The sequence below is a fragment of the Aythya ferina genome (genome assembly GCF_964211825.1).
Source record: "Aythya ferina genome assembly, chromosome: 5".
Taxonomy (NCBI): domain Eukaryota; kingdom Metazoa; phylum Chordata; class Aves; order Anseriformes; family Anatidae; genus Aythya; species Aythya ferina.
The window spans coordinates 62,738,355-62,755,087 of record NC_140301.1 but is presented as its reverse complement, the minus strand read 5'-3'; the positions used below and the strand labels follow the sequence as shown (position 1 = coordinate 62,755,087).

Below are 16,733 nucleotides of genomic sequence, written 5' to 3'. Positions count from 1 at the left end.
GTGTCTGACAGTCACATGAGAAGGCAGGCTGTATTCTCTAGTCAATAAAAGCAAGCCATCTTGGACTTGCGCACAGACTCGAGCTGCTGATTTTCAGGATTTTAAAGATTCATCTGTCTCACACCTTGTTCAGGACTTGGATAGATTATGTGACCCCTCGAGTCCTTCCCACTGCATTTACTGAGTAATGTTTCCTGGAACTCTTGTATTGACAGACGTTTATGAAAACATTACTGGAGCTTGAAAGACTGATGAAACACCGAGCGCTTCTCTACACTGCCAGCATTCAGGTGCCTGTCCTCCCAAGTGTCAAACTTGGTGATTTGAAACACAGAATATTCGGATAATCAATTAAAAATGTCACAGTCTGAACGCATTTGTTACCTGCTGGCAAGAGCTAACATTTTTTGATTGCTACCAGTCATTTTTCAAGGTATTTCCTTAGTGAGACTTCCTTCAACCTTCACTACAATCACGCGTTGCGAAACAATCCAAGGTAAGGTTTGTCTTCTGTCATGATTTGAATAAGCAATCAACGTCATTAAAGAGAAGTGACAGCAGGGTGTTCAAAGGCTATTTCCTGGAGTATTTCTGGAGAATAGAGACCTCTCTGCTGCTGCTACCCAAGAGCAGACAAACAAGAGGAAATCGATATGGAAAGGACTAGGAAAGTCCTTTCCATATTCTGATGCAGATTTTGCACGAAATGGCTGCATGTCCAGGCTTTTGCAAAGAGGAAAGCTGTTCTGCTTGAAAAGATTTTCATGCTTTTCAAACTTTAATTTAATCCAATTTAGTTTTCCTGTTTTGCAGGAGAGCAAATGTCAGGGCCTGCACTTCTGTAAATCATTCATTATTTTATTTACCTCCCAAATTCAGTAGCTTTGGGGTTTTTAGGTTGTTCTGTCAGACTGTTGGTCCTACAGAAAGTTAGCAAACTTAGCTTTTCTCTCTGCTGAAGCCAAGAAAATATTCTATATGAGTATTCTGTTCCTCTTCTGCTTCCATTTTCAACCAAGGTTCCTAGAGCCAAATACAATGGCATCAGAGAAGCAGTCACCCATACTTCATAACTTACTAATATTGTTGAATAAATGCTTTTGCTATCCCTAAAAACACTCTGCTTTTTAAGAATCACTGCTGTAGGTTTAGGATGTCTTCAAAATACAACATGAAGTTCAGATTTGAAACCTGCAAATGAAGTGATCACAACAAAAGGTTTGGTAATTATGATTATTTGGATAAAGGTCAAATTTCATCATGTTTACTATCAGAATTCCCTAGCTAAAAAAAAACAAACCATTGGCTAATTACCTCTCATGCAGAATCCTGTTACTTTGTAATAAAGGTAAAAACAATTAAAAGAAACAAAACTTTTTCTACTACCTCCAGATTATTCTTCAAAGACCCGAGGCAATTTGAAGAACGTGCATTTAGAAGCTGATCCCATCAATATTAGCCGGAGATCTGAGCAGACTCAGAGCCTCCCATGAGACAGAAAACTCTTACAGCATTGCAAACTTAAGACAGGCTATCAAAAATGAATTGTCTTCTCTGTGCAACAGTTTAAAACAGAAATAGTAACCACCCTTTCCTGCCACTGACGAAAAAACTAACAAGTTCATATGCTAAGCATTTAATCTTAAATTTGAAAACAAATTACAAAACACTCAAAAAACACTGGCTGGTAAGACATGCGTGTCGTCGTTTCCCTGAATAGCAAGCAAACTCCACAGAGCTTGTAAAATCAGGTAACTGCTTGGATTCTGCCAAAGCTGGGGCTCATGATTTCATTCTTTGATTTCATACCGAGGCACTCTCATTCCCAGCTTTAAGACACAATGGATCAAACATTAGCCTGACCTTCAGCATAATACAGGTCACTGAACTAATTGTGTCGTTGAAACATGAAAGAACAACATTTTAAGAAGTTCCAGAGACTTATCATATGCAACTGACCCTTACGGAAAGGGAAGTTGCACTATTTTGAAAAGGAGATGTAGTTACGAAGCTGTAAGCGTTCACAGCAAGGCTCACAGAACAACGCTGCACTTCTGCTGCCATCCTTTAGTTCTCAGCTTTGTGTTTCTTTTCTTTTTGAAGCTCTCCTCATAGAAACACAAGTTTTATGAAGGCAAATACTAAAACTATGGCAATTTCAATTTTAGGTTCTCAAAATAGATCTGCAGTAATCTGCATAAAAGCTCTGACAGGGATGCTTTTTTAAGCTTTGTTAACTTTTTTCTAAGCTGAGTATCAACAGAAACACTTGCAGATTTAAAATTTGTTGAAGTCACTTGGATTTAAAACTTTCTACATGATCCTGGTAAATCCATACATTGCAATGTGTGGTTCCTGGCTCACGTCAAATGACCAGTATTATGGAGGGTAAAAAAAAAAAAGAGTACTTGTTAGTTATTAATCACAAACCTAGTCTTAAGCCAACTGTTATTTTTTCTGGTATGAGTTCCTTTACTCTTGAGAAGATTTTACATTGCATTACAGATGTTCTAGGTTGCAAAGTTTCCTATTCTTCCTTCATTGAAATAAATCCTGAAATAAAATGGAAGACCACAGAACACATAGCGCAGTACAACACTGCTAACAATGCTTTTTACACTGAGAACTTAAAAAAAAAAAAAAGAAAAAAAAAAGTGTAATTTCTGAAGCTATTAACGAAATGTCAGCTATAGCCACAGGATATTCCATCTATTTAATCTGAGTATATCCCATTTAGTTAATAATTCACTTAACCTTATTCGTATTACAAACTTTCCCAACACAATAGGGCAAACAGAAACTTTTTTACATTATCCTCAACTACTTCCAAAAGCTCTGACCTAAGTATTTTTTCAAGACACTACATTTTCTACAGCAAGGGTGCTTTCTCTTATTCAAGAATGGTCATTATAGATCTCAGATGTTAAATTTCTGCTGACTGCTGGCATCTGATCTCATAACTCACTGCAGAAACATTTGCTTGTAAGCAAAAAAGATCCACGCTTAGTTACTTTTTGGCTTTTAGCTGTTATACCCAGGGGAAATATCTACTGATGTGAACTACCTTGCTAGTGCATATCAGAATAAAATACGCCCAAGTGATATGTGGTCAGACCAAGCAAGGCTATTGTAATTTAAGTAATGCCTTAATAGGCAGCACAGCTCATACAGACTGGATGCCAATGTAAACAATTTGTATGGTAAGACCCCCAAAATACATCCTAGAGGGATAATTTTTAATCAGCTAAATCAGAATTCCGTAACGCCTGCGTATTTCATCAATACCATTGCATGGAAGATACAAAGTAAGAAAATATTATCACTTATTTTCATCCTTCCTTATCATGGAGAAAGTGTGGTACACCATGAAAAATGGTACTTTTTGCAGTATTTCTTCAGTTTAGGGCTCAAGACCAATAATTTAACATTAAGAACAGATTATTCCTTGCTGAAAAGAAGTGCTCTCCACCACCCCAGCCCCACCAAGATCAGCTGAGCTACAACTGTAGTGTGACTTGGCACTGAGAATACTTTTCTGAATCATGCTTAGCTTTTACTGAATGGTCATAAAATGCAGAACCCTAGGAAAGAAGGAATTAAAATATGTGTGTATTACATTTTAAACTATGTTAGAACTCACACTCAATAAAGGTTTAGCTGAATAAAATATAAAAACTACTTCAAATATTCATAACAAGAGGTGCTTCTGATGATTTTTCACATTAATTTATTTTTCAGATGTACCCTGATGTCGAATTAATGTTTGATATAACTTTCGATTTTCAGCAGCAGTAAATAAAATCTAATTGCCTATCTAAAAGCTCCGACTGTCCACATAAAGAAAGGTTTTTAGCAGGAAGGAAGAGCGTGGCTTCACTTACCTGTAGTAACTCAAAGTAGTGCAAACAATGATAGACTGGGATGAGCATGAGTCGTGGGAGGACGTATCGCACAGCTTCTTTAAAGCCTTCAGCAGTAGACTGAAAAGGAAGAACAAACAGGATTCCTTACAGTGACATACTCAAAACAGGGCTGGACAACGCCCTGAGCACCCTGGTCAGATTCTGAAGTTAGCCCTGCTCACAGCAAGATGCTTGGGCTAACAGATCCAGGGTGTCACGATCTGCATTACTCTATGCTTACAAGCAAGGAATTTTGCAAAATCGTTTGTCTAATGAGACTCCCTGCAAAATTCAGAGACAAAAAAACTGCTCTGACATCAAGCAAGAGAACCTGTGAACACCCTTTTGCAGATAATGCAAGCGCTTTTTTTCTATCAGCAGCTTAGGATGGATTTTAATGCACGCTCACTAGCAAGCCCATAGCTCTGGGAACCCCCCCAAATGCTGGCACAATCTTGCTGTTTGAAGAGGTAACCAGCTGAATGGTTTACGTTTTTGCCAGAAGGAGCAAATCAAACAGATAAGATAGATGACCAAGTTAACCACAATTCTTTTTATAAGAACCCTTTAGTACACAAGATGGTCATATCACAAGCCCTAGACACCTTTGTATCTCAGCAGTTTGCTGAGATTACTCAATTAATAACAACAGTTCAAGGCGACAACACCTAAAAATAACGCGCTATCTGTGGCTAAGCTGCCCCTGTGATTGCAGACACATCCCAGAATGCAGAACAATGCTCATGCCTACTTCCAAAACATGTTTCACTGTGGGCCACAGTTTGCTGCAGAATTTAAAGAACACACTGGTATGTTCAAGAACAGCCAGGACTCCTATCCTCGTCACCAACTTGCCTCTAATCACCCCTCCTCTCAATTAGGCATGCTGTGCTGCCATTTTGACCCAAAATACCACAGAAATATGGGGTATCATCGCTGAAGACGTTAATGTTAGTATCTCCCCTTCCTCAAAAGCTGAGATATCACAAGTTTGTGAGTTAGAAAATGCATCAGAAATCCTCTCCCATTCCCAGCAGTTAACTAACACAGAAATTTGGGTTGTGAGACAAGAAGAATTTTTCCAGCTGATGGTGAAAATCCTTGTCCTCTTCCACACCAAACAGGAACCGAATTACCTGATCTCTGTTTTGGAAACGAGCCCTCCCCCTTGTTTAAGACTTCTGGCTGCATCTCTCTGCAATTGCCAGAGACAGCTCCTGCAAGGCCACAGCCCAGAGCCTGGATCTCTGCCTTTCCTTCAGAGCTTGGGGAAGGGTGAAGGAACACTCCTAGGAAAGCCCAAACCCTCCTATGGTAAGAAGAGTCAGAGAGGAGCCCAGATTGATTGTCAAATAACTCGATTACCAATTTAATCTGGAATATAGTTTGGGGCTTTAAATTTGCTAGGGAGATGGATAGAGGGCCTTCCTTCATTCACCAAGTAATATTTCAGAGCAAGATGAGGCAGCTTACCAAGCACTCAGAGCTGGAAATACTCTGAAGAAGAGGAATTTGTGCTCTCAGAGATGCAGGTCCCAGTGAACTGCACAAACTAGGTGCTACTGTAACGGGTTTAGCTGGGAGCCCCAGTGACTGAATGCACACTGCAGCTCCTCCAAGTACACTACTGAACACAAGCTCAGCTTTCTTCTGAGCAGCAGCAGCCTTTAATAGATCTGCCAAGCTGGCAGAGATTAAAAATAAAAAAATAATAATGAAAACAATATCACAGATGATCTTGCTGGAGAGTCCTATTAAAGAAATGATTTCTGCAGTTTTCTTGGAAAAACTGTCAGCCAATCCCAATGCCAAACACGGGACCTGGGATATCCAAGGAAGAAAATGCAAATATTGCTCCTTGGTGCCTGTGCTTGCTGTTAAAAGGCAAAAGAGAAATAGAAACAGCGGGTATGAAAGGTTACCCCCTCTATTCAAAACCAAGAGAATCCAAACCTTCAAAACCTGAGAACCAAATCAATTCAGTATTTCTCATTTGCACTTACCTGAAAGTGAAGAGCAACAGCAGGTTTTGCCATCAAGTTATTAAAATGCTCATGGAATTGTGGAGAGAGAATATCCTGGGACAAGGTCTCATATGGATCAAAGGCTTGCTCCTAAATAAAGGCAGAGAATTATGTACATACAGAAGAATACAACATACTTCTGGCCCTGTTGGCACAATTCATTCTGTTAATAAGCAGACAGACATGTAGAACTTTTCACATTTTTTTCACAATTTGTCAACCTCACCATACTTATCGCTAATACAAACCATTTTACTGAAACAGTGGGAACCACCAAGAGTTTTCAGCCCCCCCACGTTTCACAAAGAAGGGTTAATTCACCTCCTCTGGCAGTAAGGAATGAAAATTTGGAAAGAAGTGAAGGTAAAGTGCCACTTCAGGTGAACTTTGGACACTGTCACAAGGAGGCATTGTTGTGCCACCTCCATTTCAGAACACACTGCTTAAAGATGGCCTGTTGTGAACACCAGTCTTCTGCACACTCCTCTGGCCATGTTGTAAAGCAGGGAAAATATCTCACCGGCACAAAGTAACAAGCCTGCAAGAGTCTCAGGGTAAATAAAGCCCTCTAAGGGGGTCAAACGAGTCTTTGGGGGCTAACACTGGCCAGTAGAAAAGCATGGATTTGGCTCTTGTGAAAAGGATGGAGAAGCAAGAGTAGGTTGAGCAACACATCCAAAAGATTACTAGAAAACAAGAGCTCTTAAGGGAGTTAAAATACAGTCCCACCAATTCCAACACAGTATACTTGGGATTTGATAAAATAAAGCCTCCAAAAAGTTGTGGCATCCATAGCTTCCAGATGGAAGATCTCCACCACGAGCCACTGGATACTCTAAGGAGTCTGCGCAGGGTGACACAGGATGCAGGCTGACCCCGACAGTTCCAGGTGCAGAAATCACAACTCTGGATGGGCACCTGGCCGCGATTCTGGAATACCAACCGCAGCAGGATGGGACGGAAGCCTGACTTGACACGAATCTCTGCAGGACTCATTTACGACTGCCCATAGATCACCTGCTCCACAGCCCGCCAGGCTGTTCCTGAGTCTGCAGATTCACAGGGCTGAATCACTCGTGAATCATGGAGTGAGTCTCTGCGGATGGCTCCACGCCCAGAATTAGCACATCCCTCTTTCCCCCTAGTGCAGAAGCAGAATTTGGGAGCACCGAGCACCACCAAGGCTCACTGGAACATTCAGGTGAAGTCTCAAGTCTCGTATGGCCAGGGGCACAGGGGATTTCCTACTTTACTCATGGGCAGCTCTGATTCAACTCTTCTGGGGAAGGAGAAGCAAAGAACTCGCTCTCTTTTCACATGCAAATTCTAATCCTCACTCAGCCTCATCCTCAAGTTCTACTCATTACTGTCCATTCGCATTAGGCTGTATCTCGTGGTGGGGAAAAAAAGATTTGGCAGATCAGCAGCAGCAGCTGCCGAGGAACGAGGAGGCACTAAATGAGCAGGCTGATTTTCCTGAGCAGTCTGAATGCTTTTTACAGCCCGCTCTTTTGGTGACATTACACTCCTGCCCACTACCTACAGGCATGGGATACGAGGGTCTCACTTGACAGTGTCCAAACTAAAGATGAGGAAGGCAACACTGCACACACGGCTTCTCTTTTCCATACCAGCCATGACAAAAAATGAATATAAACCTCTGCAGAAGCATTAAATCATCCATGGGCATGGGCTCGGCTGCATCCAGAGGCAGTTGGCAGGGACACAGACGGCTGCAGCTGCTCCACGGGCTGGCACTCTCCCCTCTGTGCCACTGGACACAAGCACAGTGTAGAGCTGGAACTACTCAAAATGTAATCTCGCATGCACATCTACGGGGGGAGCCAGACCAACACATTTATGATGTGCTTTTACTGCCTTTTACTGCATTTTAGAAGTGTTTTCAGTTTCCTCCACTCAGACTTTAATCAATATTTCAAGTTTTCGGTTTTGTTTTCTGAGCACAAGACTGAACCAAACTGCATTAGCTATCTTCCCCAAGAGAACGATCAGAAAAAAAACTTGGATTTTATATTTGCAATTTCACAAAACCTCCTGAGCTACGGAGACGTTAACTTGATGCCTATATAACCTATCTTAACGCAGCGCACAGCTCTGGAGTGGCGTTTGTACTTTGCAGCTCCTTTTGCTGTAGTGCAGCTGTTGGCGTCTTTTTTTTCGCTTTGTGGACACCTAAAACATCTCCTATGAAAACACCAATACCAGCATAACAAATATACAATCTACTGCTAATAACCTTGCTTTGTTTGCTGCCTTCTGAAGACAACTTCAGCATAGGCTCAAAGGCACTGCCCTCACTCTTGCTGTTCTCCTGCCACCAACTGAACACCACCGATGAGATTATCTAAGGCAATCGTTAAAAACATGTTGTGGTAGTGAGAATTGCAAAGGGTAGCGCCAAGCTAAAACAAAAAATGTGTTTACCCAAATATTTAGCAAATATCCATGTCCCACTCATGTGCGTCAGGCATCAAGTTTTTGAATTTGTTTCACACCAGGGAAAACTTATTTTCCCCATACTTCCCTATCTCAAAAACACCATAATATTTATGGTTAAAGCTTTCCAAAGGACTGATGCAGAAAAAAAACAGACAAAGCAGGAAAATTCCAGCTTGCAAGGGCTGTTTGTTTTTAATTATCCTTCCAAACAAGTTGAAGGACCTTTATAATGGAAGCACTAAGCAAACAAGCCTGGCAGTACGATAGGCAGAGCAAATAAACAGTTCATTTTCCAATCTCTCTTTAATGATCCCTTTTACACATATCCACAGAAAGATGATCTAGACCCGTGAGATGATCAAATGAACAATTAAGTACGTCTTTTTCTGCATTAATTCCATTATTCAATTCAAACTTACTAACTGCATAAAAAGTAGGTTTGAAGAATAATGTTCTTCATCACCTGCTGAAGTTTTTCAGTTAATAAAAAGCAAACCAGATTTTTACTCATTTGAAATAATTTGTTTCCTTTAGAGCACAGGATGCCAACGAATAGCTTTTGCCACAAACTGCAATGTATCTATTTTCTGGGATTGTGCTGTACTATTTCAAATTTTAAGTCTTTTTTTCAATTTTATATAATAGCTGCTTTAATTTGTTGTTCAAGTGTTTTTCCCTGTTATTGTATAAGCAATGATGCTTTAACATTTTAAGAGCTAAGACTTATTCAACCGGACTTTTCTACTGATAGATCTCCTGAGTGGCTTAATTTAAATAAAGACAGCAAAACCTGATCTTTATGGTATATTCCTACGTGAGCAGCACAGGGGCTGAAGGATGTATATTCCTGACACCTACAAGAATATAATTCTTTTCCAGGTGGCACTGGTGGGTTCATGCACTCCGGCTCTAAACATCAGATGTACTTAAAAATGAAATAGAGAAGTTACAGGTTCTCGTTTACTTAAACATAGTACTTTTAAGATAAAACCATAAACTTCACACTCACTGTGTGATTTGTCTGAGATATTCTCTCTCTCAGGCCAGAACATCTCATTTGACTTCCTTTCTAACACAGCCCATATGGTTTACACGGTTACCCTAACACTTTGGTTCAGAAAACCGGGCTCAACACATCTCTCATTTAAACGTGTCCTGAGGCAGAAAAAAATCCAATCCACACCCACCTTGGTTATTTACTCCAAGAGTTAGCTCCCCTGACAGTTACACAGGTGTGGCATATTTCTAACCTGAACTGTCCTGTTGCCTTCCAGATACTGCTTTTTGCTGTGCCCCTCCACGATAAATTCCTGAGCAATTCTGTACTCAGTTTTACGGTCATGACAGTACCTGTCTCATATTGTTTGACTAACCTGAGCTCTATCTCAGACTATTTCTTTCTCTGAAACTACTTCCATGACTCTCTGCTGCTGTCCTTCCAGTATTTGAAAGTGAAAGCCCCATTAAAACAGAAACAAACACACAAACCTGACAAAAGAACTGTTAGTAATGTTCCAGCATGAGCCACGCGAATTCCATGTGCAGCCTCTCCCCTTAATTCCTCCTCTTTTATACCTATAGGTCAATGGGTATCAGTACCACTTTTACTGTAATACTGAACAGTAAAGAACCTGCTTAATTGCTTGTCTGTTCTGATCATTCATTCCCTCCCAGAGTCACTGCTTTGCATGGACATTCCCATTCCAGATGTATAACAACGCATTTGTCTGAGTAATTCAAGTCACCTTACGACGGCAACAATTTTTGGGTAGCACTGGGCCTGACATCAAAGCCTCCAGAAATTGATGTACCACCTTCCTCCAGTGAGCAATCCCAGGTAATTGCTTTTCAAAACCACATCCCTACAGGATCGTAGCAATTAATTCCCACTACAAAGTAAGGTTTTGGTTTCGTGCTCACCTGCTTGATACAGGTTTTGTGATGGGCAAAAAAATATACTTTAGCTTACCTATTAAAGAATAGGTAAGGAAGATCTCTGTTCAGAACCTATTAAGAGAACTAATTACAGCCATAAACTTACTGGCGATATTAGAGTCATGACCAAAAATTTACCAAGAAAAAAAAAAAAAGGCAACAAAACCAAACCACAACATTAAAAGCAAAGCGAAGCAAAGCCCTTACCTCTGCAAGATCCTCAAAGCAGCTGCCAGCCAGAGGATGAGGACTGCTTTCATCAGTCATTTCTACAGTATCCTCAATCAATCCCAAAAGCTTCACTGTCAACTCATGAATATCTGAAATGTTGCTGAATACCACATCGATATCCTGTGAACGTGAAATGTCTCTTAGTAGTGTTTAGAACCGTATATTTTGTTTATGTAAATACCACAGCATTTTTCAGGAAGTCTGAACCAAGAGGTAAGTGGAAAACAGCTAGGAAGAAAGTTAAATTACGTGGCCTCCCCAGCCCAGCAGGCTTGTCTGGGCACATCCAACCTTGCACAATTCTCACCCCAGCAAAAGAAAGTACACCTTCCTTCCGAGGCTGGAAGGGCAGTAGTCTGGGTACAGTCTGCTTCGAGCTTTGGACAGAAATGTCCGGCTTTTTCAGCCACAATTCACAGCTGTTATTTTCCCCTCTGATGCTTCTTGTCTCCGAACACAACAGGAAGGTGGCCACTTAAAGCAGCTCCAAGGTCAGAGCCTCAAGAGCACAGGTAAAACTAAAGCAGCACTGGGCTGCTTCAGCAAAAACACTACCTGGGTACAGAGGAGCTGAGCTGGCAGTTTCTTTTTACAAAGCCTGCTTTTAGACTTTTCAGATTCACACACCACAAAGGCACGCAACTACGCGATCTCTTCCAACAGCTCTCATTCTTCTTCTGACCCCCCTGAAAAACATTTCTCAAAAGCCTCCTCTGCCCCTACCTAACCCTGCAGCTTTCTTTGTCCTGCTCGCTGCAAGACCATGGCAAGCTCCTCATGGGAACGAGCAATCTCAGTCTTTCATACCCATTCCCACGTAACAAAGAATATTCCTCAACTCCAAAACATCACGCCCTTCTCCCCCTATCTTCTTTATTTGAATTCTCTCCCCATATTTTCACAATTCTCTGATGTCCCATCAGCTACCGAGGGACCTCCATGCTCAGCAGTAAGGAGAACGTCTTCTGCTGCCTCTCTGTTTAACTTTCTGGTATCACTTAAGAATCCCAGTTCAGTTTTTGCTGGCCTGGTCCCCTTCTCCTTCCTCCCTCCCACATGAAGGGTTCAGAAATCTCTTATTACTCTAACTTCTCCTACGAGAGCTGTGCTTCTCCTTTAAGACTCCAGCATCCTGAAAACAAAATTTGCCACAAATACAATTTCAGTCAATTATCAAGTACTTGAACCATAAATCAAACAGAGATTTCCTTTACGGTCAGTCACATGCTAGAGAATCTGGAGCCAAGGGCTGTTTTATTTGCAGTTTCTGCAGATAGGGGGCCCTGGAATGGACTTCAAATGTCAATTCAAGCATTCATCTGCATTCAGCATACATGCAGGTAGATAATTCTTGTGTTAAGCAGAAGTTAACTATTACATCCATGGCCAAAGGGCACCAGCTCTCGCTGGCATCCAGCCAGGAATCCTGTCCATCAGGCTTCACTCTGGGAGCAGTGCTCTTCATGCCCTTAATGGCAATTCCTCCCGTTTATTTCATATACAGGCACCGCTTGTTATGCGCTGACATACAATAAATCAAATTCAATTTTACCTCCAGTGCAGTTAATGTAAAATTGATACGTTATGGCTGCTAATGGAGAAACCAGCGTTACACATCAATAACCTATTAAGGACTTACGTTAGGTGTGAACAATTTTCTGTTAGATAGGAAAGCTTCCCGAAATACTTTTATTATCAGATTCAGCTCCCGCAGATATTGCCTTTCTTCTGCAATTTCATTTCTCACTAGGTCGTAGTAGTTGAGTTCCCCAGAAGAAGAGGGCTCGTCTTCACAGAGAGAAACCAAGCCAATGTCATCCTGATCAAACATATCCATCAAAACCTAGCACAGAAATTAAAAAAATTACATGCAAGCCTGATTTTTACACTTGGATCAAGCTCAGCTATTTCAATGTGTTCAGAGAAATCCTTTGAGTTTTTAATACAATACTTTCTGTGATCACTTTCACAAGGGAGTAATATTTAAACTTTGGCAGCAGAAGGCTGGAACAGATGCCAAAGCCATTTTCCCCTTTATAAGTTAGTACGACCTAGAAAACAAGTTACAATTCATGCAGAACGAACTTTGAAAACAAGGCATCTTGCATAAGCTTTTGACAAAACCCTGCTGATAAAGATAAAATTCAACAAAAATGTTTCTCATATTAATGAGGATAGAAAGCTAAAGGTCTTTTCTGTATTAAAAAGAAGGAAAGAGCTTTCATGACAAAGCGACATCAGGAGGACAGTTACAGAGCTGGGAAACAAAGGACAACATTTTCTGTCCTTATATTGCTTTATAAGAAGTATTACTGTTCCAAAGCAGGCTTAGGTTAACCTTAAGTCTTTACCATGACAGGTCTGGCACAAATTCAGAGAGAAGCTTCTGCCTTTCAGTAAGCCTCCCTCCTCTTACTTCAGATGCATCCTCTAAAAATATCACCTCCAGTATCTATCTGTCCAAACGACAACCCACTCCTTACCTTATCGGCACACATTGACACTTTAATGTCCTGCTGGGAGATCTCAAAGTGTCGTATATTGAAGACATAGTTTCCAGCCAGCTTTAAAATGTCAGCTGAGATGTATTCTAAGACAGCCACAATATACAGAGAGACATGGTAATCTACTTTATAACCTAGAACCTCCTGCAAATTGAAAACAAGGGGGAAAATGCTGTTTATTCAAAAAATTCATATGGAGTGACAGTACATTTGGGTATCTACTGAAACTGATCTTGTCTGTGTCGCTGATTTACAGCAATGGAATAGCAAGGACAAAGGACATCAAACAGCCTCAAAGGAAATGCTTGCAAACACTTCCTTGTGTTATTTTGCCATATACTGACCAGATGAAAAGCTACAGAACTTACAACAAACCTTCCCCTAAAAATGACAGGCCTAAAAATAGGGTTTGTTCAAGGAAGGGACTTCACTGGAAACAGTCTTGCACTTAAATTTTAGCCTACATCTATGGTTATTGCAGGACTGTGGCCCAAATCTGGACTCTTCTAAAAAGAGCACACTTTTTTTGAATTGTTTTTGAATTTTGAATTGGTTTTGATGGAAAAGTTTAAAATCTGCACAGGAAAAAAACAAAAACAAGACCAAAACATAAACAGGATGAATGTTACACTTTTTTCCTTGTGATGCATGTTCCATGTTCCACACAGCATGCAACACACAATGTCGTATCTGTGACAGGACCATCAGGACTAAGTTCATGCTAGCATCATTCTTACCATTTCTGGATGCATCTTCTTACAAAACAGGTTCTATATCTACATCCACACACTTCTAATGCAGACTTCACAAAAGCAAGCCAGTGTTGTCTGGACAGGTCTTGGTAAATGCTGTTTTCTTTCCTAACTTCTCTTCCCATCTCATTACTGTCACAAACTGAGAAGTTGGACGTAAGAGCACAGGGACTATGCCTGAAAGAGTGCTTTGATTTCTGCTTATGCTTGAATAACGTTTTCTCAATGCAGCTGGAACCTCTGCTCAATAATGCCACCACTGGAGAAAAGCATTTTTTAAGCTATGAACCACAAGCAAAATAAACAGAAAAAGAAATACCAAAGAAAGAGCCATGTTTGAATCGGCTTGAATCAATTGATTCAGCACAGATCTGAAAATGATTCAGCACTCAGAGTACTGTTGTATCATGGGCACAATATGAACAGATGCTTATTGTGTGACACTAAATCTTGGCTGGGAGTAAGGAGCTCTACACCTGTTATAACTGATGTGACATCTGAAAACTGAGATGGCCACTCTCCTCAAAACCCACCAACAATAAAGTCAGTATTTGGTCCTTTTTTACACCTTTGCAGATCTGGGGATTTTAAAAGCAAGGTATCAGTGACTTTTAACAGTAAGGACATTGATACACATCTTAGTTGACAGTATACAGGGAAAGGTGTCTAAATGTTCTCTCTTCTTCTATTTTGGCTTCTGCAGCATTTTGAAACAAAGCATCAAAACAGAGCTACTGAAATAGGTAAGGTATTGCAGTTTGGGTTTTATTTATGTTAAAAACTAACTAGTCATATTCCAAAGTAGAGTAACATGTTAACAAACCAATGTGTAGAACATGAATTCAGGGATCTAGATTTATTACACACTATAATGTATTTGTCCCGTGTTATGGTGACTATTTACTCTTTCCGCCAGTACAAGAAACTTACCTAATTTCACACAAATTAAAGAAATATCTAAAGGTTACGCTGGAGGGCAATAATACAGCTGGGGTTGTGTGGTGGGCAGAAGCAGCAGTCATCAGGTTGTTGCTTTAAGTACCTTTAATAATGGGTGTATTTTGTCCACAGGTAGCAGGAGAGGGTTTCTTCTTTTTCGTTTCTCTATAGCAGACTGCGCATCAGCAATCGCCCACTTGTCTATCGGGTGAGGAAATGTCTTTTGAACACGCTCCTGTCCAAACATAAGGAACACAATTAGATTAACCACAATAATCAAAGAGAAGTTAAAAAACAAAACAACAAATTACTTCCCCTGCAGTATAGCCAATTATCCTCCTCCTCAGAGCTTGCAACATGTTTTCCTAAGTATTCTCTCCTTCTTACCCAACTCAGCTTCACTCCTTGCAGTAACCCCAAACTTCCCTTCCCCAAGCACAAAGAACAAGAGCTGCAAGAAACCTCAGCGGAGACCAGAAGCCCAAAATACAAACAACACGAGGAAGTACTAAACAGCTCCCGATCTAAATGAAGAAAGCAAATTTTTATTGTTCCTATTTCGTAAAAGACCAGAACGTAACTCGCCCTGTATCAGATGAATTTTATGGCAGAAGCGAAAAGTAAGTGCAGGTAGGAGTTCATGATTCATGAAGGAGGCTGGCTGGAGCACTTTGGACTCCACAAGCCCGCACAGGAACAGCTTCCCTGCTGCATGGCCAGTCACAGCGGCTGCAGTTTACAGCCCACAATACCGCAGTAAACCGTATGCAATTTCCATTTTTATATAGGTTTGCACTTCCCCACCTGCTACAGAAACAGGTGAGATGATCCCCACAACAGAACAAACTGTTTTGGGCAGCAGTCCCACGCTAAACACGTGCAAAACCTCCCTCCTGCTTTCCACAGCGTTCTCCGGGCTTCCTGCAGCAGCAGCAGCCCCTGAGAGCTGAGGAACGAAACGCAGCGAGAACAAGTCTAAACTCAGCTCTGATTACTGCTTCTTAAGGGACTGAGGAAAAACAGATTTATTAAGTTAAACAGCTATTGCATAACGAGCACAGAAGAAAAGTGAGTTGTCTTCCAGGACACTGCAACTGCCACGGCTCCATGATAGGTTAGCTACAGAATGAATCGAGAAAGATGGTGAAATTTATGCCTCCCTTTGATAAAAAGATTTTTGCGTGTATTCTGACATCTCACAGGAGGCCTGAGGTCTTCCTAGCGGCAGCTTTTTAGTACCTGCACTTGGCCTTTCCATGTTCAGCTGTGCCAGCCGCCTGTGCCAGGCAAACGCGCTGGGACCTTTCTGGGACAGCAGCCTGAAGCTGCAGGCTGGTTGTACCAAGTGAACTTTCCTTGAGATGCTACCAGGAGATCACGAGTAAAATGCGAAATTCAGATGTCCTTCAACGAGTAACAAGGATCACGTGCATGAGGACTTCACTGGTTGCCAGCACTTTGTTGGGAACGATCTGAAGGGCTTTTACTATTTATAAAACATTTATGATTTGAGATTTTAGATCCTGCAAATACTTACGTTTAACATTATGCTCCGATAGTTCCCTTAACTCCAGGCTGTTACGTAAATAGCCGCATGATAAACTTTAGAGATCACAGCTCTCATGTTTTCTCCCAACAGCTAAAAACAGCCGAGGAGCATAGCCAAAAGCCTTCACTTGGGGCTCTCAGATGCCTGCTGGCAGCGCAACCTCACCAACAAACCTTGACACTGAATTGAATTCTACTTCCCCTGCTCTGGAAGAGTCTGAATTTATCGATCAACAGAATAATAAAGTTTTGGGGAACGTGTTACTGCTGTTTAAACAGAACTCTGCAAGTTAAATAACTGCTGTATTGCCAAGTGCAACAATGTTTTATTGACCACAGCTTTAAAATGCCAGGTATATTTAAAATACAATAGACAGGATTTAGTGTCTGCTGTGACGTTCATATGCACAACTTGGAGAGCTGTCAGAAGACGGGGTG

General features: G+C 41.0%; 1 protein-coding gene across 1 annotated transcript in view; it reads right to left on the bottom strand.

Annotated features, from left to right (window-relative positions):
* The window catches only part of SOS2 (SOS Ras/Rho guanine nucleotide exchange factor 2), a 52,334-nt gene that overhangs the window by 23,711 nt on the left and 11,890 nt on the right, over nucleotides 1-16,733 (bottom strand). Inside the window, exons 3-8 of the mRNA XM_084522285.1 lie at nucleotides 14,851-14,982; nucleotides 13,036-13,200; nucleotides 12,192-12,395; nucleotides 10,529-10,672; nucleotides 5,906-6,016; nucleotides 3,882-3,980 (exon numbers count right to left, since the gene is read on the bottom strand). Of these exons, the coding sequence (XP_084378411.1) occupies nucleotides 3,882-3,980; nucleotides 5,906-6,016; nucleotides 10,529-10,672; nucleotides 12,192-12,395; nucleotides 13,036-13,200; nucleotides 14,851-14,982 (855 nt within the window). The remainder of the gene's footprint in view (nucleotides 1-3,881; nucleotides 3,981-5,905; nucleotides 6,017-10,528; nucleotides 10,673-12,191; nucleotides 12,396-13,035; nucleotides 13,201-14,850; nucleotides 14,983-16,733) is intronic.